Source organism: Coregonus clupeaformis, chromosome 1, assembly GCF_020615455.1.
Source record: "Coregonus clupeaformis isolate EN_2021a chromosome 1, ASM2061545v1, whole genome shotgun sequence".
NCBI classification, from domain to species: domain Eukaryota; kingdom Metazoa; phylum Chordata; class Actinopteri; order Salmoniformes; family Salmonidae; genus Coregonus; species Coregonus clupeaformis.
In genome coordinates, this window is record NC_059192.1 from 45,350,966 (window position 1) to 45,375,216 (window position 24,251).

Consider the following 24,251-nt stretch of genomic DNA (forward strand, 5'->3'; position numbering starts at 1 on the left):
TACCTTCAACTTGGCCCAATTTAAATTTCCAATTTCCTACCCTGACATAACCTATCAAGCTAGAACGGCCCATGTGTCTCAACCAATAGCCAATGTAGGCTAAATATCCCAAGCAGGGCTACAGCAACTTCCAGAGAAGGTCAGGCTCTTGGGCTTTGCGGTGGCCACTCTGGTTTGGGTGTCCTCGGCAGAACAGTGTCGCTGTAACCAAGTGGTCACATATCGTTCTGGGTTCCACTGCAAAACAGCAGGTCAGTGGAGTTTTATGAACATCAAGGCAGACATGGTGAATATATTATTTTTTCATTCTGAAGTTGTCAAGCCTCCAAACCCCCCCAGTCCACATAATACAGTATAATACAGTACAGTAATACAGTTCACACTCAAAAAGATTAGCCTACTGGAGCAAGTTTAATTTTTTTACCCAAGAGAGCTACATCTATGGCCTTTTATGTTTTTCCTGTTGTGCGTAATGTGCAGTAGCCTATTTCATTTATGTATTGGATAATGGCACAATCATTTGGGCTTTTTAGGCTTGTGCTCATTAAATGTCTTTAATGTAGGGCTTATAAAATGTATTTTATGTATGGCTAATCGGGCTCTGGTAGCATCAGGCTTGAACTTTCGATCACATCTCTAATAAAATCCAGACATAGGCATATTTATATGCTTTATAATGCTTTTGAATGACACTTCTGGTTTTGGCGGGAAATACCGGGTTACCCGTGAGAAAACTGATTTACTCTCGGGATGGAACATTTGTAAAATACCAGGAAAATATTCAACCCTAGCACCTACAGTATTTGATCCCCTGCTGATTTTGTACGTTTGCCCACTGACAAAGAAATGATCAGTCTATAATTTTAATGGTAGGTTTATTTGAACAGTGAGAGACAGAATAACAACAAAAATATCCAGAAAAACGCATGTCAAAAATGTTATAAATTGATTATAGATCTATATATATATATATACTGATCATTTTTGTCAGTGGGCGAACGTACAAAATCAGCAGGGGATCAAATACTTTTTTCCCTCACTGTACGTTATAAACTTTCATTTGTAGGCTAGGTTGTAGATGGGTATAGGGCAAAAAAAGTATTCTTGGGTATGACACTACAAGCTTGGCACACCTGTATTTAGGGAGATTCTCCCATTCTTCTCTGCAGATCATCTCAAGCTCTGTCAGGTTGGATGGGGAGCATCGCTGCACAGCTATTTTCAGGTCTCTCCAGAGATGTTCGATCGGGTTCAAGTCCAAGCTGTGGCTGGTCCACTTAAGCACATTCAGAAACTTGTCCCGAAGCCACTCCTGCGTTGTCTTGGCTGTGTGCTTAGGGTCGTTGTCCTGTTGGAAGGTGAACCATCGCCCCAGTCTGAGGTCCTGAGCGCTCTGGAGCAGGTATTCATCAATGATCTCTCTGTACTTTACTCCGTTCATCTTTCCCTCGATCCTGATTAGTCTGCCAGTCCCTGCCGCTGAAAAACATCCCCAAAGCATGATGCTTCACCGTAGGGATGGTGCCAGGTTTCCTCCAGATGTGACGCTTGGCATTCAGGCCAAAGAGTTCATCAGACCAGAGAATCTTGTTTCTCAGGGTCTGAGAGTCATTTAGGTGCCTTTTGGCAAACTAAAACCGGGCTGTGCCTTTTACTGAGGAGTGGCTTTTTACTGAGGAGTGGCTTCCGTCTGGCCACTCTACCATAAACCCTGATTGGTGGAGTGCTGCAGAGATGGTTGTCCTTCTGGAAGGTTCTCCCATCTCCACAGAGGAACTCTGGAGCTCTGTCAGAGTGACCATCGGGTTCTTGGTCACCTCCCTGACCAAGGCCCTTCTTCCCCGATTGCTCAGTTTGGCCAGGCGACCAGCTCTAGGAAGAGTCTTGGTGGTTCCAAACTTCTTCCATTAAATAATGATGGAGGCCACTGTGGGGGGACCTTCAATGCTGCAGAAATGTTTTGGTACCCTTCCCCAGATCTGTGCCTTGACACAAACCTGTCTCGGCCCTCTAAGTGCAATTCCTTCGACCTCATGGCTTGGTTTTTCCTCTGACATGCACTGTCAACTGTGGGACCTTATATAGACAGGTGTGTGCCTTTCCAAATCATGTCCAATCAATTGAATTCACCACAGGTGGACTCCAATCAAGTTGTAGAAACATCTCAAGGATGATCAATGGAAACAGGATGCACCTGAGCTCAATTTCGAGTCTCATAGCAAAGGGTCTGAATACTTATGTGAATAGGTTATCTGTTTATTTTATTTGATACGTTTGCAAAAAATATATAAAATCTGTTTTCGCTTTGTTATCATGGGGTATTGTGTGTAGATAGATGAGGGAAATGTTTTATTGAACCCATTTTAGAATAAGGCTGTAACATAACAAAATGTGGAAAAAGTCAAGGGGTCTGAATACTTTCTGAATGCACTGTATGCCCAATTGCATGAACATACATACACTCAGAGTATAGCTATGTCCAAAGAGGAGGGGTCAGAATCAGGGTTGTATTCATTAGGGCACACAACAGAAAACATTTCAATGCGTTTTACAATGGAAAACGAAAATTAGTGTTTTTTATTGGACCAGGTCCAGGTAGTCCTTCCGCGATTCAATCTGTTTTCTTCCATTTGATGCCCAATGAATATGTCCAAGGCTTGAAGCACCATAACCTGGTATGCACTATGTGTGTCTTCTCACCTCTATGGGAATCTTAATATGGATATTTCTGAATCACTTATTAAAGAGGACATACACTCCCCTACATACAGTATTTAATATTTACTTTTTTTGTAAATAAGAATATAATAAGTTTCTGAACACTTCTACATTAATGTGGATGCTACAGTGGGGAGAACAAGTATTTGATACACTGCCGATTTTGCAGGTTTTCCTACTTACAAAGCATGTAGAGGTCTGTAATTTGTATCATAGGTACACTTCAACTGTGAGAGACGGAATCTAAAATAAAAATCCAGAAAATCACATTGTATGATTTTTAAGTAATTAATTTGCATTTTATTGCATGACGTAAGTATTTGATACATCAGAAAAGCAGAACTTAATATTTGGTACAGAAACCTTTGTTTGCAATTACAGAGATCATACGTTTCCTGTAGGTCTTGACCAGGTTTGCACACACTGCGGCAGGGATTTTGGCCCACTCCTCCATACAGACCTTCTCCAGATCCTTCAGGTTTCGGGGCTGTCGCTTGGGCAATACAGACTTTCAGCTCCCTCCAAAGATTTTCTATTGGGTTCAGGTCTGGAGACTGGTTAGGCCACTCCAGGAACTTGAGATACTTCTTACGGAGCCACTCCTTAGTTGCCCTGGCTGTGTGTTTCGGGTCGTTGTCATGCTGGAAGACCCAGCCACGACCCATCTTCAATGCTCTTACTGAGGGAAGGAGGTTGTTGGCCAAGATCTCGCGATACATGGCCCCATCCATCCTCCCCTCAAGGGGACAGTCGTCCTGTCCCCTTTGCAGAAAAGCATCCCCAAAGAATGATGTTTCCACCTCCATGCTTCACGGTTGGGATGGTGTTCTTGGGGTTGTACTCATCCTTATTTTTCCTCCAAACACGGCGAGTGGAGTTTAGACCAAAAAGCTCTATTTTTGTCTCATCAGACCACATGACCTTCTCCCATTCCTCCTCTGGATCATCCAGATGGTCTTTGGCAAACTTCAGACGGGCCTGGACATGCGCTGGCTTGAGCAGGGGGACCTTGCGTGCGCTGCAGGATTTTAATCCATGACGGCGTAGTGTGTTACTAATGGTTTTCTTTGAGACTGTGGTCCCAGCTCTCTTCAGGTCATTGACCAGGTCCTGCCTTGTAGTTCTGGGCTGATCCCTCACCTTCCTCATGATCATTGATGCCCCACGAGGTGAGATCTTGCATGGAGCCCCAGACTGAGGGTGATTGACCGACATCTTGAACTTCTTCCATTTTCTAATAATTGCGCCAACAGTTGTTGCCTTCTCACCAAGCTGCTTGCCTATTGTCCTGTAGCCCATCCCAGCCTTGCACAGGTCTACAATTTTATCCCTGATGTCCTTACACAGCTCTCTTGTCTTAGCCATTGTGGAGAGGTTGGAGTCTATTTGATTGAGTGTGTGGACAGGTGTCTTATATACAGGTAACGAGTTCAAACAGTTAACAGGTAATGAGTGGAGAACAGGAGGGCTTCTTAAAGAAAAACTAACAGGTCTGTGAGAGCCGGAATTCTTACTGGTTGGTAGGTGATCAAATACTTATGTCATGCAATAAAATGCAAATTAATTAATTAAAAATCATACAATGTGATTTTCTGGATTTTTGTTTTAGATTCCGTCTCTCACAGTTGGAGTGTACCTATGATAAAAATTACAGACCTCTACATGCTTTGTAAGTAGGAAAACCTGCAAAATCGGCAGTGTATCAAATACTTGTTCTCCCCACTGTACCATGATTACGGAAAATCATGAATGAATGGAGGAGAGGGAAGAAGAGTGAGGGAGGGGTGGAGGATGAGGACATGGAGGAGAAGTGACGAAGGGGTGGAGGAGGAGGAGGAGTGAGGGAGGGGTGGAGGATGAGGAGATGGAGGAGAAGTGTTGAAGGGGTGGAGGAGGAGGAGGAGGAGGAGTGAGGGAGGGCGGGGTGGAGGATGAGGAGATGGAGGAGAAGTGATGAAGGGGTGGAGGAGGAGGAGGAGGCCAGGAGATGGTCAATTATGGAGGCATTCATGAGGTGTTTGACCTCTCAGGTAGGACGGTGAGGATGTTTGAAATCAGTGTTCATATGAGGCAGCAAGGCGTGAGGGCCTCCGTCAGACCATCTGCACCACTCGCTTCTGTCCTGTCTCAATGACACCCACTGTATGGCCTAATTGTTTTACCTAACCCCCAGTCCCAAAAAAACGTCAAAGCCTCAAATCAAATTCTGCAGCTGCATCACATCAATGTCTTTAATTTACCTGTTTCACAGTGAATTCCGGCCTCTGTCTAAAGATGACATGTTGTAAATGTTGCACACTCCTGTTACTTTGAATATCCCAAATCCCAACTGAATGTCTTAACGGCCAAAATAAAAATGAATTGAATAAACCTCCCAGAGTTACAAAACAAAATGAATGACTTACCAGGGTCCCATTGTTTTCCCGGAAAACATCCTGGTTAATATAATTAAAAAGCTTCTTTTCAAGTTGAAGTACAACCTAAAAGGGGCAGAGGAGGGGAGCAGAATAGAGGGCTGATTAATAGTGATCCTCATCTGAACCAGCACTTTATCATTAGAGCTTTACCTAATTTAATGAAGGGTAATGTGCTGTGGTGTTTGGTGCAGCATTCATTCTGTCTGAAGTGTAATATAACGCCACCTGTACACTTCTGCCTGATTCTCACTATAGGGCCAAACTGAGCAAAGCTAAGTCCAGCTGTACTAGGCTGGTCTTGTTATGCATATACCATAGTAGCTGGGAGCATGCTGCAAAGGACAATATGAAAATAAAATATCAGAGCCGGGTCACGTCGGGTTCGGGTCAGCTCTATAGTGTGAATCAGGTACTAGAATGGCCTGTAGATTCTAATGTATGGGAAAGGTTGTCATTTTTTTCTTTATAAAGGCACATTACAAAGAAGCTATTCTGTGTTCAGGTGAGATGCTGCACATGTGTAATTCTGATAAAACTTTGAAATGTCAGGTATTGTGTGTGTACAGTGCATTTTTAATACTGTAGCATACCTTGCGATCGTTCTCAGATTCTCGGAATATTAGCTTGTCAACTTCATTGGTGTCACCTAGTCTGACCGTCTGCATGGTGGCAGTGGAGCACAGACTCTGTAGGAGGAGAGAGGAAGGGAGGAGGGGGGGTTAGTGGCAGGATTCACTACTTCTCATAGGATGGAGCAAAATATCATACTGAGGTAGACTAAGATAGGCTTGGATAAAACAAATGTAAACATGTATTGTATGACAGCAATTTATCAAAGTACAGCAACAGAAGATGACAAAACAGAGTACATCTCTCTCACACAAATGCGCGCCTGCATTCACACACACTTACGTACACACAAACATACACACACACACACTTGAAAAGAGGTACAGCCTACTGTACAGAAGGCTATACTGTATCACATTACTGATGGCCATTCTATATTCCACACACAGAACACATGCACACCACTATGCATTTGAGTTATTTTTTAAGACCCCGCCCCAAACAAAAAAAGCAATTTTTTACTGTCCCTCTCTTATGCATTGATCCTGTGGACCGTGTGCATGGTTAAATTCCCCTTTGTGGACTCTTTTAACAATTAGTTAAACATTCAACCATCTGTGTTTGAAGACAGTTGAATGAGGTAATCCTTCAGCCAGTGGTTCCCATACCACACTGCAGGGACAGCAGCCTGATTGAAATTCAAAGCACAGATTAGTTAATCAGGTCAAGCCAATATAACGGGCAGAAAAAGGGCCTTTAGACTGAAATGTCACAAATCAGTCCTGCTTGCCCGAAACGGCACACCAGATTAGAACAAACACCGAGCAGTAAGTGAAGTCCCCCCCAAAGCTGGTTTCTAAAGCCCTAACAAATCGCTCCATCTTTCACTCATTTAGGCCCTCCAAATGCAGGGTCAATATGGTCCCCTGTCATCCAAATGCTAATGCGCTTAAGTGCGGTTAAGCAGCTTTGTTCAATGAATAGGCCAAAGAAGCTGGAGAAGGGCAAGGCAGAGATACTTTCCCTGTCAAAAAGTAATTGTAGCCACACCAGCAAAAGACAATCCGCAAATGTCATTTTTTGTCCACTTCTACGATCATTACGGAAAACGTACCAAAATGTGTCTCTTTTGACATCCTTTATTGTTTATTTAGAACGACTTCAAAACGCATCGAAATCAAGCGAATCAGAAAACAAACTGGAGCCATCAAGTGAGCCTCAGAACGTTCAAGCAAATACGTTTATTTATTTTTTGAAAAAAGTTATCTTACTCAAATGAGCCTTTCAAGTTAGTGACTTGGTAGCAGCGTTTGGCTCCCATTCTTCCCAACCGAAGCCCTTCTGTCAGCTTTGCAAATCCAAAACCCAGCCAAGTAGAAATCCCTGGCCACTTCAGAGCCAGCAGTGCCGCCAGAAACTCACACAGCTTATTGGACAAAAAAAACCCAGATATTTGAAGGACAGAAATGGCCTCTCCATTCATGTTCACATTTTTTCTGTAATCTAGTGAGTGTTGGCCTCGACCAAGAAAGGGTCAATGTTGCTTATCACTATACATGAATATGTCCCCATCGCAAGTGAAAAGCACAACTGCACAAGCAAGCACAGTTTTCTGTGCTAATTTCTTCTAAGAGCATAGCGCCATGAGATCGTTGGTCCACAATGCTGTAGCTTTTCTATCACACCTTTCGCCAACTGTTTCTGACTCTCAACCGAAGGTACAACAAGAAAAAACAACAATGACAGTGTATTGTGGGGAAATTATTTCACTTGGCTTACATTTTTCCGGGTGAAACTATACCATTTTAGGGAAAACCAGTTAATCTGATGGGAATTATTTTTGAGAATCAACTTTGTTTTTCAGAATAGTGCATTTACAGTGAAAATCTGCCTAATTATGCCGAACAAATTATGCAACTTGTTTAGTCTACAATCTGCGTCCCCTACACACCCAGCAGTATGGTGGTGGTCTGTCCTCACAGTGGTTCAGGTTAAGCAGTTCCATGGCCAGGCCTGACGTTATTGATTGATTTATTCATGTGTTCATTGACTATGACTGATCAGTGTGTCATGGGAGTCTGAGGCGGCTGATTGTACGTCATTGATCACAGTAAGCTCCTTTCGCCTCGGCGAAACCCCCCACACACACCTTCTACATACTCTATAACTCCATCCCCCCATCCCTCATTTAGATCAGCCTAGCCCACAGACCCACCAGCCCTTTGACCATTGCAGGGACCTTCGTCATGAGATCCCCCCTAACCTAACGAAGTGGCAGGGTAAATGAGAACCCCATGCCATCGCTTAAGTCTTCTAGATAAATGCAGGACGGAACTGCAAGGAGAGCCCAGGTGTTCTCAGATATAACAAGAAATTAATTGAAAAAATCCTAAAGCGAAAAAAGACGAGGACAGATGTTGACCACGAGTTAACCCAAGCTCACCGCCGCTAATTGTGGATCATGCATCTGGTAATAGGCACACCGGGTAATGTGACCGCTGGGTTGGGAGGGCGGAAGAGACGAGAGAGCGAGAGGGAGGCTCCTGAACAGAGCTCTCTCTTCAAGTAGGGCCGGTGGCTGGGCCGATCAAAGCGCCTGTCTTTTAAACACATTACATCTAAACACGCTCTCATTGACTCCCTAAATGATATTAACATAACTCATTTGAGTTAAGCAATAGGCTTTTAATTTGATACATGAGGATGAGAGGGGAAAAATAAGAAAAATAGACAGGACAGCTGTCAGGGATGAGAAGTTTGGAAGGAAAACAAGTATGTACAGTGGGATGTCTTCACTGCTTCGGAACGCCAATAATCTCTAACAGCCCATACAAAGAGAGTCCCCGGCCCGGCAAAACTTTGCATTGTGGGTCACAGGTCAACACAGGAGACAGAGGGCCTGTTTGTCGAGGGGTTAGATGAGAGGTTGCCCCAGTGCATCTTGGGGGATGGCGCTTGCTTTGGGCTTCAATGGAATAATCTCATCAGTGTCCGAGAAGGAAACGGGTGGTGAAAAGACCTCTCTATTCCAGCTGCTCTCTTAAGAGACAAGGTTAAAGCAATCTGTCCCACTTCAAAGCACAGGCACACCGACCGTCTCTCCCCTTCTGCTCCTGATCCAGCCCCTCAAACAGATGGAGGAGCTCTGCTGAGCCCAACGCAAACACAACACTGACACAACCAACAAAACCATGCTGCAACCCCCATTCAACCTAGCCACAACCCATCTGACAATCCATTCCCACACCTAAGACAACCTACTGTATACTCAAAGCCAGTATCCCCCTCTTGCCCTGATATAACTTCCATTCAGCACATCCCATACAACGTGTAGACATACATTACAAATATCTGTGCATGCGATATGGCAGTGTTTCCCAAACCTCTTCTTGACTAACCCCTGCAAATGCACAGACCTATTGCAGTACAAGCACACCTGATTCAATTAATCAACGAATCACCAAGCCCTTCATTAAAAGTGTGCTAGTTCTGGAATACATAAATTATGTGGAACAGCTGGGGGTACTCAAGAAGAGGTTTGGATGGTTTCAAGATAGCACTTCCCCCTGTATCTGAGGTAATACGTCTCCTCCTCTCCACCACGCCCCAGTCCAAGGCTTGTAATGTCCCAGGGGTCCATGGGCATGACAGTTTGCCAGGTGACTGCCCTGGCATAGCAATTGGGCAATGGTGGTTTTATGGGATTTACGCTACAGAGCCTGGACAGGGGCTCCGCTTATATCACTCAACCCCACCACTGGGTGATTCCCATCCAATCATTTCCCATGCCTACTGTTCACTCTCCCACCACCACCATTCCGCCCAATATAATAACCCATTGAGTGCGATTAAATCTTGATTGTTGAGGAGAGAGGGAGAGAGAGATGCGACAATGAGTTGGAATATGGCCCCCGGGCCACTGTTGCTTAAAGAGATAATTCTCTATTACGCCGAGGGGGGACGGGGCAGGGCTGGCCTTTGTGTAACCGGGGGGGCATTGTCACGGCGTGCCATTATTTTCTCACCGCTGCGCGAGGGGACTTGCCAACCCGCTCCTGAGTGGTGCCAACGGCTGGCAGGTTTAGCTTAGCGCTCTCCTCCTCTCTTCCCTCCCCTCATCAGCCTGCACTGCATGCATGATTGAGACATCTGCCCTACCGGTGAGGCACTCAGATCCAAAGTGGGCAAAAACAAATGTCCTCCCCACCTGCCACCCATTACCCAGGGAGCCTTTAAATCAGGGCTGACCCTCCTCACCCAGCCTGCCTGGAGTCCAGCCAGAGAGCTCCACACTCTCTTCCTGCAGGTTGCTAATTAATCCCACTAAACACAGTGGATTCATCAATGCCATGGATGAAGAACTAGGAGGGGGGATTTAACATGGGGGGGAAAGTGATAGTACACAAAACCGTCTCAGTAGGCGTAAAAGTGCTGATCTAGGATCAGTTTAGCCTTTTATATCATAATGGATACGATTACATGGACAGGACAGGTGGACCTGATCAGAGATCAGCAATCCTACCCTGAGACTATTTATTATGGACCCTGACTGTGGCTTTATCCTGCTACCCTCACAGTTACCGCATTACCCTATTTCTGACCCAGAATCACACTAGGTTAGAGTTAACTCAGGAGGGACCATGCATGGACGTCTTTCTGGTCGAAAGAACGGTCGACCCTCCTCACTGTCTCGCCTGAGCATCCCCCACCACACACACTGATACATAAACACACTCCCATTGCTTCCCATGAGCCCCAGAGTGTGAGAGCTGAAGTACGGTGATAGCAAGCCGCACTGGGGGGTCTCCAAGTGCCCAACGCCCCCTCTCAAACGAGGCGAGGTAAAAGGGGTGCGCGAGGTAATGATAATGAGCCCATATTTATCTTGAGCTTTATAACATCTGGGAAACTTCTCTAAAACAACGGGTGGCATTGGGAGGGGTGCCATTCTTGCCCCTGTGCTTCCTTCAGGGCCCTGCCGAATGCATTTGTCCTTTCCGAAGCATAATGGACAGGTCACAAATCATTCAGGACAACAGGATGGAGGGGTGGGGTGTGTGTGTGTGTGACTGTGTGTGTGACTGTGTGTGTGTTTGCCCCCCTGGTATTTAACTCCTCTTCTCGCCCATTCTCCAGGGCCCCGCAGGACAAATTGCCCTGCTTAGTTGTCTTTGAGAGGCAGTGCAGCGCGTAGAGAAAGGGACAGGGCTGAAACACAGGGAACAGCCCCATAAAAATTCATCACTTTGACCCCACGACCTCACCCTTCTGGGGGTTCCAGAGTAGACACTCCCCTGGAGCTGGGAGCAGGCAGCAGTACCCCCCCTCCCCCATCACACCAACACACACAAATTGCTAATATATCCAACTTTACCAACCTTCCAAACATACACACTCATTCCACACTCAAAATTATCTCATACACACATGCGAAGACAATGAAATAGACAAAACCTCCCAATCACACACACATTTTACCACCACAATGGCTGAAGAAAGACTTCTCAACAGGAAAAGGCACCAGATGCTTCATTGTGTGTGTATAAAGTGGTGGCAGTAAAGGAGGTTGGGCACTCCTCAGCGTATTAGGCTAAAGTAAGAGGAGTCATTGTCTCAGGCCAGGCTACTGCCACATTACTGCCACCTGTACAAAGAAAGCCTAATGAAAGATTTAATCTGAAAACCTCGGCCAGCCCACCTCCCCTCTGACACTTTAAGTCAGCAGTTTGAAACCAATCACGGCAGATGTCGACAAGACTGTTTAACGCACAGGAGTTACTCTCCGAAACATAACAGGCCTATAGTCAGTCCTCCAGTCAAACCCTTCCTTTCAACACCTCGCCTCCCTTATTGGGATAATGCTTCATTTAAATGTTGTTAGATACAGGTTTTGGAACGGACAATGTTTGTGCAATGAGTGCTGATTACTGTGTGGTACAATGTAAAAACGCCAAACAAAGACGCAGCTTTGTGGCCATTACAGATCATACACACTTACTAAGCACTAATGGGAGTTGTATTTACTCACATATAATCCAAAACTGTTTGCTCATTCCACACTAGCTAGTGATTAATTTAAGTTAGCCTAGAGAGTGAGGTTGTGTGTGGAGGGGGTTTGTTGTTGGAAGGTCAATTAAAGAATATTGGAGAGGTGATCAGTGGTGCTCTAGTAAGAGGCTCTGCATGGAGTTCATTACCGCACTGATCAATAGCAATCCTGGCTGAACAATTAATGAAGCTCTAATCCTCCTGTCCCCTCTGGAGGGTGAGACCTGGGCTGTGTTCAGTAGGCACCAAACGGAATGAAAACCGACTGACACAGGGAAGGACTAGTGTCCAATAAGAAACACTCCTTTTTGTTTTCTGGTGCAAAAAAACATTTCAAATGTTTTCCGTTGCATGCCCTAATGAAGATGGCGGGGCTTTAACTGCTAAACTACTCCAAAATCGGATGGAGCTTCTGTAATAACAGCACACCTGCCTCAGCATGAAGGATAAGTCAAATAAACAAACACATTACAAGCACATAAGTAGGGCCCAGAGAATTTCCTGACCAGGAAAACCTTAATATTAGGCTTGAACTAAAACTTAATACAGGATTATAACTAGGGCCCCGGGTTTATCCAAGTAGGTACTAAGTAATGCAGTCAGGAAACTAAATGGGACCTGCACATAAGTAAAGGAACTTAAGAGCTTATAATACTGTATTCAATCTTTTTTTTGGGGGGGGGGGGGACAATGCAAAATAGTGAAGATTTTCTCAGGCAGGCTGGTGGCCTCCTATCTGCTATCTGTACAGTGTTGAAGAGGACCCTGGAACAATGCCTCCCCGGAGACAAAGAACAAGGATTAATTTGGAAGCTAGCGCCACCCTTTAATTTGTTCAGGGGCATCTAAATGATGCGGCTTGTCCGGCAGGGCGAGAGGGGAGCCCTGTGGTGTAATTCAGCCCTGCGAAGGGGAAAGAAAGGTATACAGAGCAGCCCTGCTGCCCCGCAACGCACTAGGCAACCATCTTGTGGGTGGGCTTTGTGATACATTTTACCAATTTTTCATGACCATCCCTCTAGATGTGACCCCACTCGGGGTCCCTTTATGCCCCTGACTGCTCTGCGCAGGAAAACATGCTGCTTCTCTGATAGCATGAAATTGGGGAACAAAGACCCCCAGGGAGAGGAGAAGGGGGCCGCTGAGGCGCGCTGTGCTCTGGGCCCGCCTGGATCTGGACACAAACAGATGTTAGGCCAGCCCAGTGCCTCTCAGACCTAACAGTCCCCTGAAAGGAAAGTCTTGTAGGTGAAATGGGCCTGAAATGGATTGTTTCGGGCCTCCTCTAAGACAAAGACGAGCCCCTCAAAGAGCCAGGCCAATATGGCCATCACAGATAAATCACTGGGGGAATTGTAGAAAGAGGCCCATGAATTCTCACTGTGCCACTTAATGGGGCCTCTTAAATATGATGAGATATTTGTCAGAGGGCTGTGAAAAGAGCTGAGCGACTCTTAATGTCACTGAGCAGAGTTGTTTAAAAGCCCTAGGTGCCAACGCTGGGTTTACAGCTGTGTTACAAAGGGATCCTCTGTGGGACCACCTCTCTATGACTGACAGTATCTACAGCCCATCCAACCCCATGAATAAGATGTAAATCAGATCTCTCCATCTCCTTTGGATGGATATTGCATTCTTTATATTCTCAGTTCAAACAGCATTAGCTTTTAATTGGAAATCCATCCCAGATGTTGATATGTAATTAATAAGTTGTGCTACTGAGAAACTGCCCATAAAAGTTTTATTTGTTTGATATGATTGATATAAAATAGAACAATATAAGAATGGCTGTGTGTGTATACAGTGAGGGAAAAAAGTATTTGATCCCCTGCTGATTTTGTACGTTTGCCCACTGACAAAGACATGATCAGTCTATAATTTTAATGGTAGGTTTATTTGAACAGTGAGAGACAGAATAACAACAAAAAAATCCAGAAAACCGCATGTCAAAAATGTTATAAATTGATTTGCATTTTAATGAGGGAAATGAGTATTTGACCCCTCTGCAAAACATGACTTAGTACTTGGTGGCAAAACCCTTGTTGGCAATCACAGAGGTCAGACGTTTCTTGTAGTTGGCCACCAGGTTTGCACACATCTCAGGAGGGATTTTGTCCCACTCCTCTTTGCAGATCTTCTCCAAGTCATTAAGGTTTCGAGGCTGACGTTTGGCAACTCGAACCTTCAGCTCCCTCCACAGATTTTCTATGGGATTAAGGTCTGGAGGCTGGCTAGGCCACTCCAGGACCTTAATGTGCCTCTTCTTGAACCACTCCTTTGTTGCCTTGGCTGTGTGTTTTGGGTCATTGTCATGCTGGAATACCCATCCACAACCCATTTTCAATGCCCTGGCTGAGGGAAGGAGGTTCTCACCCAAGATTTGACGGTACATGGCCCCGTCCATCGTCCCTTTGATGCGGTGAAGTTGTCCTGTCCCCTTAGTAGAAAAACAACCCCAAAGCATAATGTTTCCACCTCCATGTTTGACGGTGGGGATGGTGTTCTTGGGGTCATAGGCAGCATTCCTCCTCCTCCAAACACGGCGAGTTGAGTTGATGCCAAAGAGCTCCATTTTGGTCTCATCTGACCACAACACTTTCACCCAGTTCTCCTCTGAATCATTCAGATGTTCATTGGCAAACTTCAGACGGGCCTGTAAATGTGGTTTCTTGAGCAGGGGGACCTTGTGGGCACTGCAGGATTTCAGTCCTTCACGGCGTAGTGTGTAACCAATTGTTTTCTTGGTGACTATGGTCCCAGCTGCCTTGAGATCATTGACAAGATCCTCCTGTGTAGTTCTGGGCTGATTCCTCACCGTTCTCATGATCATTGCAACTCCACGAGGTGAGATCTTGCATGGAGCCCCAGGCCGAGGGAGATCGACAGGTCTTTTGTGTTTCTTCCATTTGCGAATAATCGCACCAACTGTTGTCACCTTCTCACCAAGCTGCTTGGCGATGGTCTTTTAGCCCATTCCAGCCTTGTGTAGGTCAACCTGACATCCTTGGAGAGCTCTTTGGTCTTGGCCATGGTGGAGAGTTTGGAATCTGATTGATTGATTGCTTCTGTGGACAGGTGTCTTTTATACAGGTAACAAGCTGAGATTAGGAGCACTCCCTTTAAGAGTGTGCTCCTAATCTCAGCTCGTTACCTGTATAAAAGACACCTGGGAGGCAGAAATCTTTCTGATTGAGAGGGGGTCAAATACTTATTTCCCTCATTAAATTGCAAATCAATTTATACAATTTTTGACATGCGTTTTTCTGGATTTTTTGTTGTTATTCTGTCTCTCACTGTTCAAATAAACCTACCATTACAATTATGGACTGATCATTTCTTTGTTAGTGGGCAAACGTACCAAATCAGCAGGGGATCAAATACTTTTTTCCCCTCACTGTATGTGTGTGCCTGTGTGTGTGATCGTGTGCCTGCAACCCCCCCAGCACTCCATTAGTCAAACAGACTGACATCATCCAAGCAGGGCACTATGCACCAGGCACAAAGACGCCCTTATCCTCAACAGTTTATGCCACATTTAATTTGGAACTAAATAAAACCCACTGTTAGCAGTTGTTCTTCCCTCAGAGTTTTTCAATGGCTGCATGGATGGGCTCCATTTTGACTATGATCGAGGCGAGGAGGACACTGTGAAAAAGTGTCCATGTAGTGCATTGGGAGACAAACCGATAAGATCCATAGGGAAACTCAAACTCCATAATTTGGAGCATGAGGGAAACCAGTTGCTTAGAAAAGGAGAAAAGTATCCTATTCAATGGCACTGTTGATGCCAGGTTATGCAGTTGGAGTTGTTCAAGGTAAATGGAAAAACAACATCTTTACTCCAGAACAAATGAGGCGTGAATCTAAGATAGTAAATAAGATCACAAGTGTAATGATATGTCAGACAAGTATGTGGGATTATCGGCCACAGTTCACTGTCAGCTGTGCAACACATCCGCTGATATTTCTACAGAGCTTTCATCTCATTATTCAACATAATAGTGCTTATCTTGTCTACAACCATGTCCACTCAGACAGCCTAATATCGCCGCACACACATGTCCTAGGGGGTGGCAGCTAGGCAGCTCTAAGCTCATATGACAAGCCTATATTAGTACATGCTTGTCAGTCTGCCTGGCCGTGTGCTTTTAGCTAATATCCTCATATCCCCATTGTGGCATAAGCTGCCTTCCTGACCCAATTTAACACCTGACATTTCAGTGAGAATAGAGCCCCCTCCGCTAGACAAAACGGCTTGTTCCTTCTCTTCGATCCTCTTTTTCCCCAAAGTTTCCCGAGCAGTTAAAGACGAATGAACAGCGCTCTGGAATGTTGGGGGCCAAGTCAGGAGAAAGGAGGATGGGAAAAAAAGTCAAAGAATGAGTGAGGACAAAAACCTCCTGCATTCAGAAAGAGAGCGAGATGGGGATGGAGGGGTGACAGGGATATGATAGAGAAAGACAGGCAGAGAGTGAAAGAGGGTGAGTGAGTGAGTGAGTGAGTGAGTGAGTGAGTGAGCTGAAAGAAAATTGGGATGAGAGGAAAAAGTGTGAGAGAAGTGTGTGAGGACAAAAAATGATCAAGTGAGAATAAGAGAACTAAAGCCCCACTAGAGACTAAGAAGGTGGCCAGAGTGACCAGCAGGTGTGGCATCATTGACTGAGAGGTCAATGGGGCTACGATCCAGGCCAACCAAGGACCAGAGAGGCCACGACGCTACGGTCTGAGGGGGGGCGGTGGGTGACCACTGGTGCCAGGCGCTGCCCTCACCCCCTGTCACACCATGTCATCTACCCCTGGCATGGCGGGCCCAGCTGCCAGCAGCTCCGGCCAGTAACACAATGGCTGCAGCTCTTGTTGATGAGGAGGCTGTTGTTGATGAGGAGGACCAACAGAAGCCACTGCTTGTTCTTCATTTGCAGAGCGTTTTTATTGCGGAATGGCGTCCTGATCAAAGCGACATCGCTCAAGTTCCGCCCTCGTCGCTGAACTCTCGCTCTGTGTTTTCATTAGCATGGCAAGCAAACAGAGAAAAAAGGAGAAAACAAGCGCTTTTGTCCCAGGGGGAATAATCTCCCTCTATCCAGACGGGTTATCACTCATATAAATGGGGCCTCATTGTGATGAATTACCCAGATCATGAAGGTTTATCTTCATATGGACACATCTTTGTCTGAGATACGAGCTGATAACATTTTCTAGAGAATCAACATCTGGTCTAGTGACAAGGTGAGGCTGTATCATGATGACATGATGACCTCAAAAGTAAGACTTATCTTGTAATCCCTATTTTTGGATTACTGCAGGCCTCATTGTCAGTGATCATATTGGTTTAACAACCTAAGATGGTGCTGCTAAGAGATCAAATGAGATGATCAATGTATCACAACACCGTGTATATGATAGAGATTTTGGTAAGTTTGGTGAAGTAGGAAACTCCTCCTGCTGTAGGATTTGGGGAGTTGGTAGGCAGCAGTGTGTGTGTGTGTGCTCAATCCCATGAACGTGTGTGTGTGTGTGTGTGTGCTCAAACACGTGAATATGCGTGTGTGCTCAATCACGTAAATATGCATGTGTGTGGGTGCACATGTGCATGTGTGTGACGGCAGCCAAGGAGGGTCACAGTCCCCACAGTCCCTGGTGTCCAGGGTCCCCCAGAACAGAGGCCCAATCAGTGCCAGCCCAGTGGCTAACGGATGGATGGCCCCAAAAATTTATTAGCCTGACTAATGTAGTGTATACTTAATTACACTCCCTCTGTTTTGATTAATAGCAGGGCCCACGTTAGCACACATGCTAATCAAAGGCTGTGGCAAAAAGGGACAAGGCAGTGAATATTATTTACCCAGAAACAGGTTCACGTGCCAAGGAAATATGCATCAACAACCCTAAATGACTCTTTGCAGCCTATCTGAAGAGTAATGTATATGTATCACATGAAGGCATAAATACATTATTACAGTCATGGAAGAACACATGCAAGCTCTCACACACACAATAGTGATGTGCGGGTTGACTCATAACCCTCAGTCCCCGCAGTTATATCCGCGGGTTTAGGGTCATGAAATATTGTGGGCGGGTGGGTTGAATAAAGAGAAAACAATCCATCAAAAATCCATAAATGTATAATTCTTGTGCAATTCATATCTATAGGCTACATACATTGAGGTTTTTCTTTCATTATTTTTATCTGGCGTTAGTGCGTAGCAAACCTAATCTTTAGGCTCTAACTGTAGCGCGCTAAATACACGCCAATTGGCAAATGCTTTAGGGAACTTGAGCAGAAAAAGTTATCAATCCACTGAGGCAAAAAGGACAAGGTCGTAGTTTAATTCAATAAGAGAAAAGATGCGAAATGGAGAGTTGAAAAGAAATAGAAGAGAGGGACAGAACAGTAGTCTAATGTTTGGGAAAGATTGAGTTATGTGGTAAATGAGGATGATAGCAGTGCTGGCTCTGTTATGTGTCATGATTGTAATGCGCTTGAACAATTTGACAGTCACAAGATGGGGACTTCAAAATGTCACGTCAAGGGAATTGTACTTCCTGTTAAGATGGGTTAAATGGAATAGTAGCCTAACTGAAATCTGGACACTGATTGTAGGTCTATTGCAAGAAAGGCATTTCACTGTAATTGCACGTGACATTAAAACTTGAAACGTACCTCTCACATTGCCTAATACAATAATAACTCCTGCAGAATTAAGCAATTAATTTCTTGCAGTAAACTGATGCACCAAAAATTCTGACTCGGGAACAGGAGTGGAGAAATATGATGTATTTCTTTCAGCATCTTGAGAGAATGAATGCGCAAAGTAAAGGTGGCGGTGCTATCTTTATCAGCATCATAAAAACGGATAGTATTTCAACCACATAAAATATGCATCCAAGCCGAACTGAAATCTTATCAAAAACATGGGTCATTTGAACAGATTATAATTTCCTTAAAACCGGTCAAACTGATCTCATTTGGAAACTTTGCGTGGAAATCTTTCCTTCTTTTTTTTTTGCTATTGCATTTTCTCCCCCGGTGGGCCCAGTCCCTAAACATCTTTGCTGCGTGAGAGAAGTGGAGATGAAAGCGGAAAGAGAAAACAAACTTTACCGATGTCAACTACATTGAAGCATTCGTTCTATCGATTTATGACAATATTCTGGTGAGCAAGGGTGTACTTAGTCTTCTAAGGCAACAAGTAGTGACAGAAGAGATGCTGCATTTATCTAATTATAGACAAGTTGACTAACAAATAGCCTAACAAAATGTCGGAAATTATAAGCAGAAACATAGGCCTATCTAAAAAGGACTGTCAAGAAATCGTTCAGCCATCTCGGACTGTTCAGCGCATTTTCTATAATTGCGGGTTAGGGTCGGGTGCGGGCCTCAGATTTTCATTTATCACATGTCAGACGTGGGATCAAGTCACTATTAATCAAGTCACAAGCAAGTCCCAAGTCACAAGGTCCAACTCTTAAGTCTGAGTCCCAAGTAGAACGAACGGGTCGAGTCAAGTCCAAGTTGTGCATTCTAAGAGAAAGTCAAGTCGAGTCACAAGTTAAAAAAAATCTATACATGCAATGACTTGTTCAACTACAAATCTTTGTCTATTTATTGAGGAACCAGACAGCCCTTTTCATTATTTTACCTACAACACATTTTGATTAAGTAATAATTCATTTAAACAAATTCCAAATGCAAGCTTCATAACAGAATGATACATTTCAAGCAATTTTGACATAACAAAAGACAAGTAGGCCTATGTTAGTAATTGGTGCTTGATGTCCCATTGCTGGTGAGCTTGCAAAGTAAACAGTTAATATTGTTGATCACCAAACAATTTTTGGAGCTCGATATTTATTTATGGAAATCCACTCTCCCTACAATTCGACATTTGAGCTCCAATAGATGTACAGCAAATCAGCGATCTTACATCTGCATTTTTACCAGAAAGTCATTCATATTAGCAGCCAATATCAGGTAGGGATATAGCCAGTAGCCACCCAAACTAGGCCTATCTGAAATATAAAAATGATCAATAGAATCGCCAGGCAGCCTATTATTGTTTTGTCAAAGATGCCTCTGTAGTAGATTTCTAAACTGTATTTCATTTGGATAATATAAAATGTAGGCCTATCTGTTTTTATCAGGCAAAACCGGAGGAAATTAAGCAAGTGCTTTCTGGTCACTAATCTTGATTTGCGCTCCGGCCTTTGCGTGCCAATTCTGATGACTTGTCAACAATCAAGACGAAAACTTCACCAGATAATTTCAAGTCATCAGTCTTAAGTTAATGTTGAGTCTTGAGGCTCCAATTCAAGTTATTTTTATATCAAGTCGAGTCTCAAGTCATCAAATTTGTGATTGGAGTCCGACTCGAGTCCAAGTCATGCGACTTGAGTCCACACCTCTGTCACATATAGTCCGCCGGTTGCCGATTGGTTATTAGCAATTGCGGGCGGGTGCAGGTGAACAAACAGCTGACCCATGTATCACTAACACACACCCATTACATTTACATTTTAGTCATTTAGCAGACGCTCTTATCCAGAGCGACTTACAGTTAGTGAGTGCATACATTATTTTTATTTTTTTCATACTAGTCACCTGTGAGAATCGAACCCACAACCCTGGCGTTGCAAGCGCCATGCTCTACCAACTGAGCTACACGGGACACATGTATGCCCATACACACGTACAGTGAGGGAAAAAAGTATTTGATCCCCTGCTGATTTTGTACGTTTGCCCACTGACAAAGACATGATCAGTCTATAATTTTAATGGTAGGTTTATTTGAACTGTGAGAGACAGAATAACAACAATAAAAATCCAGAAAAACGAATGTCAAAAATGTTATAAATTGATTTGCATTTTAATGAGGGAAATAAGTATTTGACGCTTCTGCAAAACATGACTCAGTACTTGGTGGCAAAACCCTTGTTGGCAATCACAGAGGTCAGATGTTTCTTGTAGTTGGCCACCAGGTTTGCACACATCTCAGGAGGGATTTTGTCCCACTCCTCTTTGCAGATATTCTCCAAGTCATTAAGGTTTCGAGGCTGACGTTTGGCAATTTGAACCTTCAGCTCCCTCCACAGATTTTCTATGGGATTAAGGTCTGGAGACAGGGTAGGCCCCTCCAGGACCTTAATGTGCTTCTTCTTGAGCCACTCCTTTGTTGCCTTGGCCGTGTGTTTTGGATCATTGTCATGCTGGAATACCCATCCACGACCCATTTTCAATGCCCTGGCTGAGGGAAGGAGGTTCTCACCCAAGATTTGACGGTACATGGCCCTGTCCATCGTCCCTTTGATGCGGTGAAGTTGTCCTGTCCCCTTAGCAGAAAAACACCCCCAAAGCATAATGTTTCCACCTCCATGTTTGACGGTGGGGATGGTGTTCTTGGGGTCATAGGCAGCATTCCTCCTCTTCCAATCACGGCGAGTTGAGTTGATGCCAAAGAGCTCGATTTTGGTCTCATCTGACCACAACACTTTCACCCAGTTCTCCTCTGAATCATTCAGATGTTCATTGGCAAACTTCAGACGGGCCTGTATATGTGCTTTCTTGAGCAGGGGGACCTTGCAGGCGCTGCAGGATTTCAGTCCTTCACGGCGTAGTGTGTAACCAATTGTTTTCTTGGTGATTATGGTCCCAGCTGCCTTGAGATCATTGACAAGATCCTCCTGTGTAGTTCTGGGCTAATTCCTCACCATTCTCATGATCATTGCAACTCCACGAGGTGAGATCTTGCATGGAGCCCCAGGCCGAGGGAGATTGACAGTTCTTTTGTGTTTCTTCCATTTGCGAATAATCGCACCAACTGTTGTCACCTTCTCACCAAGCTGCTTGGCGATGGTCTTGTAGCCCATTCCAGCCTTGTGTAGGTCTACAATCTTGTTCCTCACATCCTTGGAGAGCTCTTTGGTCTTGGCCATGGTGGAGAGTTTGGAATCTGGTTGATTGATTGCTTCTGTGGACAGGTGTCTTTTATACAGGTAACAAGCTGAGATTAGGAGCACTCCCCTTTAAGAGTGTGCTCCTAATCTCAGCTCGTTACCTGCATAAAAGACACCTGGGAGCCAGAAATCTTTCTGATTGAGAGGGGGTCAAATACTTATTTCCCTCATTAAAATGCAAATCAATTTATAACATTTTTGACATGCGTTTTTCTGGATTTTTTTGTTGTTATTCTGTCTCTCACTGTTCAAATAAACCTACCATTAAAATTATAGACTGATCATTTCTTTGTCAGTGGGCAAACATACAAAATCAGCAGGGGATCAAATACTTTTTTCCCTCACTGTATGCCCATACATACACACACACACACACAAACATCTCCACACAGGCCAGTTTAGAGGCACACTGTATTAAGAATATTTTTAGAATATTAAAAACAGTATCACATACAATCACACACCCGTCACACTTTTCCCTAGCATGGGACATTTGCTGTAAAGCACCACGACAAAAATTAAATATTTATTACCCTGCTTGTCACTAATGAGCATTTTACAGCATTAATTTGGAGTGGGTCCTAGTCAACAGCCCCACCTTTAATTTCATGCTGCTCAAGTGAGAGAAAGGCCCAGGGCAAAGGAGGAAGATTGATGCCTTGGCCGTCCCCTGCCATCCCCCTGCTCTTCCCTCTAGCCACAGACAGGGGGCTCTACCGAGCACTTCCATACGTCCTCCAACCTGGATCTCCCTCGCACAGGGAGAGGTGGCGCGGTGAGAGGCTGCTAGCCTAATGAAATCCGCCCATGTAGCGGCCAGATAAACTCCAATTAAAACAGGCACAAGCTATGTCATGGGGACAGTAGATCAAGTCAGCAATTAACCTCCCTGCTGACCTCCATCAATCCTTAAATTGGAGCGGCCGGCCAGAAGCACACAATTTCTGCAGATATTAAATTTACATTCTATCAAGTTTAATTAGGAGGGATTTTAAATATACTGAGCGTCCAGGCATGGAGCCTGGGGCTGTCACTGAGCCTCTGTGATTCACAGCCACTGGTCCCCAGGGGTCCCGGACATCCCATGCATCTCTTCTTCAGCCTCTGCCGGACCGTCTCAGCACACAGGTGGTTCCTCTGCTCCAAATTCCTTCTCTCAAACATACTGTACACACTCAGGACAGTATCTACATAAAACAGCAGTACTATAGGAACATATAGACACTAGTCTCCTTGGAACCATGACAACCCAGTGCACCACTAAGAATGCAGTGGTTAGATTACAAGCAGTAAACAGAGTGTAATGGCATACAATTGGAAAATGGGCACCCACTGCCCCATCCACCCACGAGTGCTTGTGCAAGTGGAGGAATGAGGCTGCCCATCTCCCTGGCTGGGCCCACCTCTCCCTGCACCTCTCCTGGCCAGTCAGAAAAGGACCAGGGACTGGGCGATGACACTGGGGAGACCACCTCCAGGGAGCTCAGCCCCAGCATTAGTCTCCACTTGGCTGTGTCCTTTGTCCCCCAGTGAAAGGCCCAGTGAATGTGGGTCAATTGAAGCCAATTCCCTCTGTCGGACACAATTAATGGAGAGCCCAGTTGGGAGGGGAGCTGGCAACAGCCTCTGGTTACTGATCCTGCCGCACAAGCATGACAGGAATCCGCCACCTGTATCCAACCCTGGGACAATGGGGCATAGGACATAGGGCCTGGAGAGTAGACCACCACACACACAGACACAGCAGACTCACCCACAACAACCCGCAGGGCATGATGGGTAAAGGGGAGGGTCTGGTGGCTATTCTCATTGCAGCGGGTGTCCATGATGACACTTGGACCGAGCAAAGCAGTGTAGCTGTAGTGTATCGCAACTATAGAGAAATACATGTGTTAAATGCTCCTCGTTTTTGCCCACAAATAATATGGGACAGTTCTTGCTCATGAGGTGGTAAGAAAGAGCATTAAACAAGCGGAAAGGTAAGTGTCCCTAATGCATGTGTGTGTGTGTTAAGAGAGTGAGAGAGAAACAGAGAGAGAAGCCCTCCATCTGAGTAAATCTCCAGATAAGCAGGCCCGATCGATCCACCAGGGCAAATCTATAGTAAAGCATAGTCCCAGTCTCAATGTGCACTAATTGTCCGGCTGACATTAATTGTCATTAACGGGTTGACATAGCCCCTGGCTGGAGCTATGAGCCACATGGAGACTACACTCATCTGTTTACTGGTGACATCACAGCGTCCCTCCACAACCACATATAGCACAGGTCACCATTAAATCAAACCGGTGAGCTCTGCACTGGACGGGTTTATATGAGTAGAATGCTGCCTCTTTAACGAGCCGAGCCCCTTGGATGATGTCATCAGCATTTGGTGTTGCCCCGTTAAAGGGTGAATATGAGGACCTCTTAGGAAGGAGTAAAATAATGTAGAGGGGCTTATGAGTAAGTGTGTGTGCGAGGAGAGAGATAGTGTGTGTGTGTGTGTTTGTGTGTGTGTGTGTGTGAGTGAGTGTGAATAGAGAGTGGTTGTAGAAGAGAGTG

The 24,251-nt window shown here is 44.9% G+C and overlaps 1 protein-coding gene across 2 annotated transcripts in view; it reads right to left on the minus strand.

Moving 5' to 3' along the window:
• The window catches only part of LOC121569244 (inositol polyphosphate-5-phosphatase A-like), a 233,116-nt gene that overhangs the window by 30,556 nt on the left and 178,309 nt on the right, over nucleotides 1-24,251 (minus strand). For both annotated transcript variants that reach the window (XM_041880055.2, XM_041880046.2), the window contains exons 10-11: nucleotides 5,726-5,821; nucleotides 5,124-5,198 (exon numbers count right to left, since the gene is read on the minus strand). In XM_041880055.2, coding sequence (XP_041735989.1) covers nucleotides 5,124-5,198; nucleotides 5,726-5,821 — 171 coding nt within the window. The remainder of the gene's footprint in view (nucleotides 1-5,123; nucleotides 5,199-5,725; nucleotides 5,822-24,251) is intronic.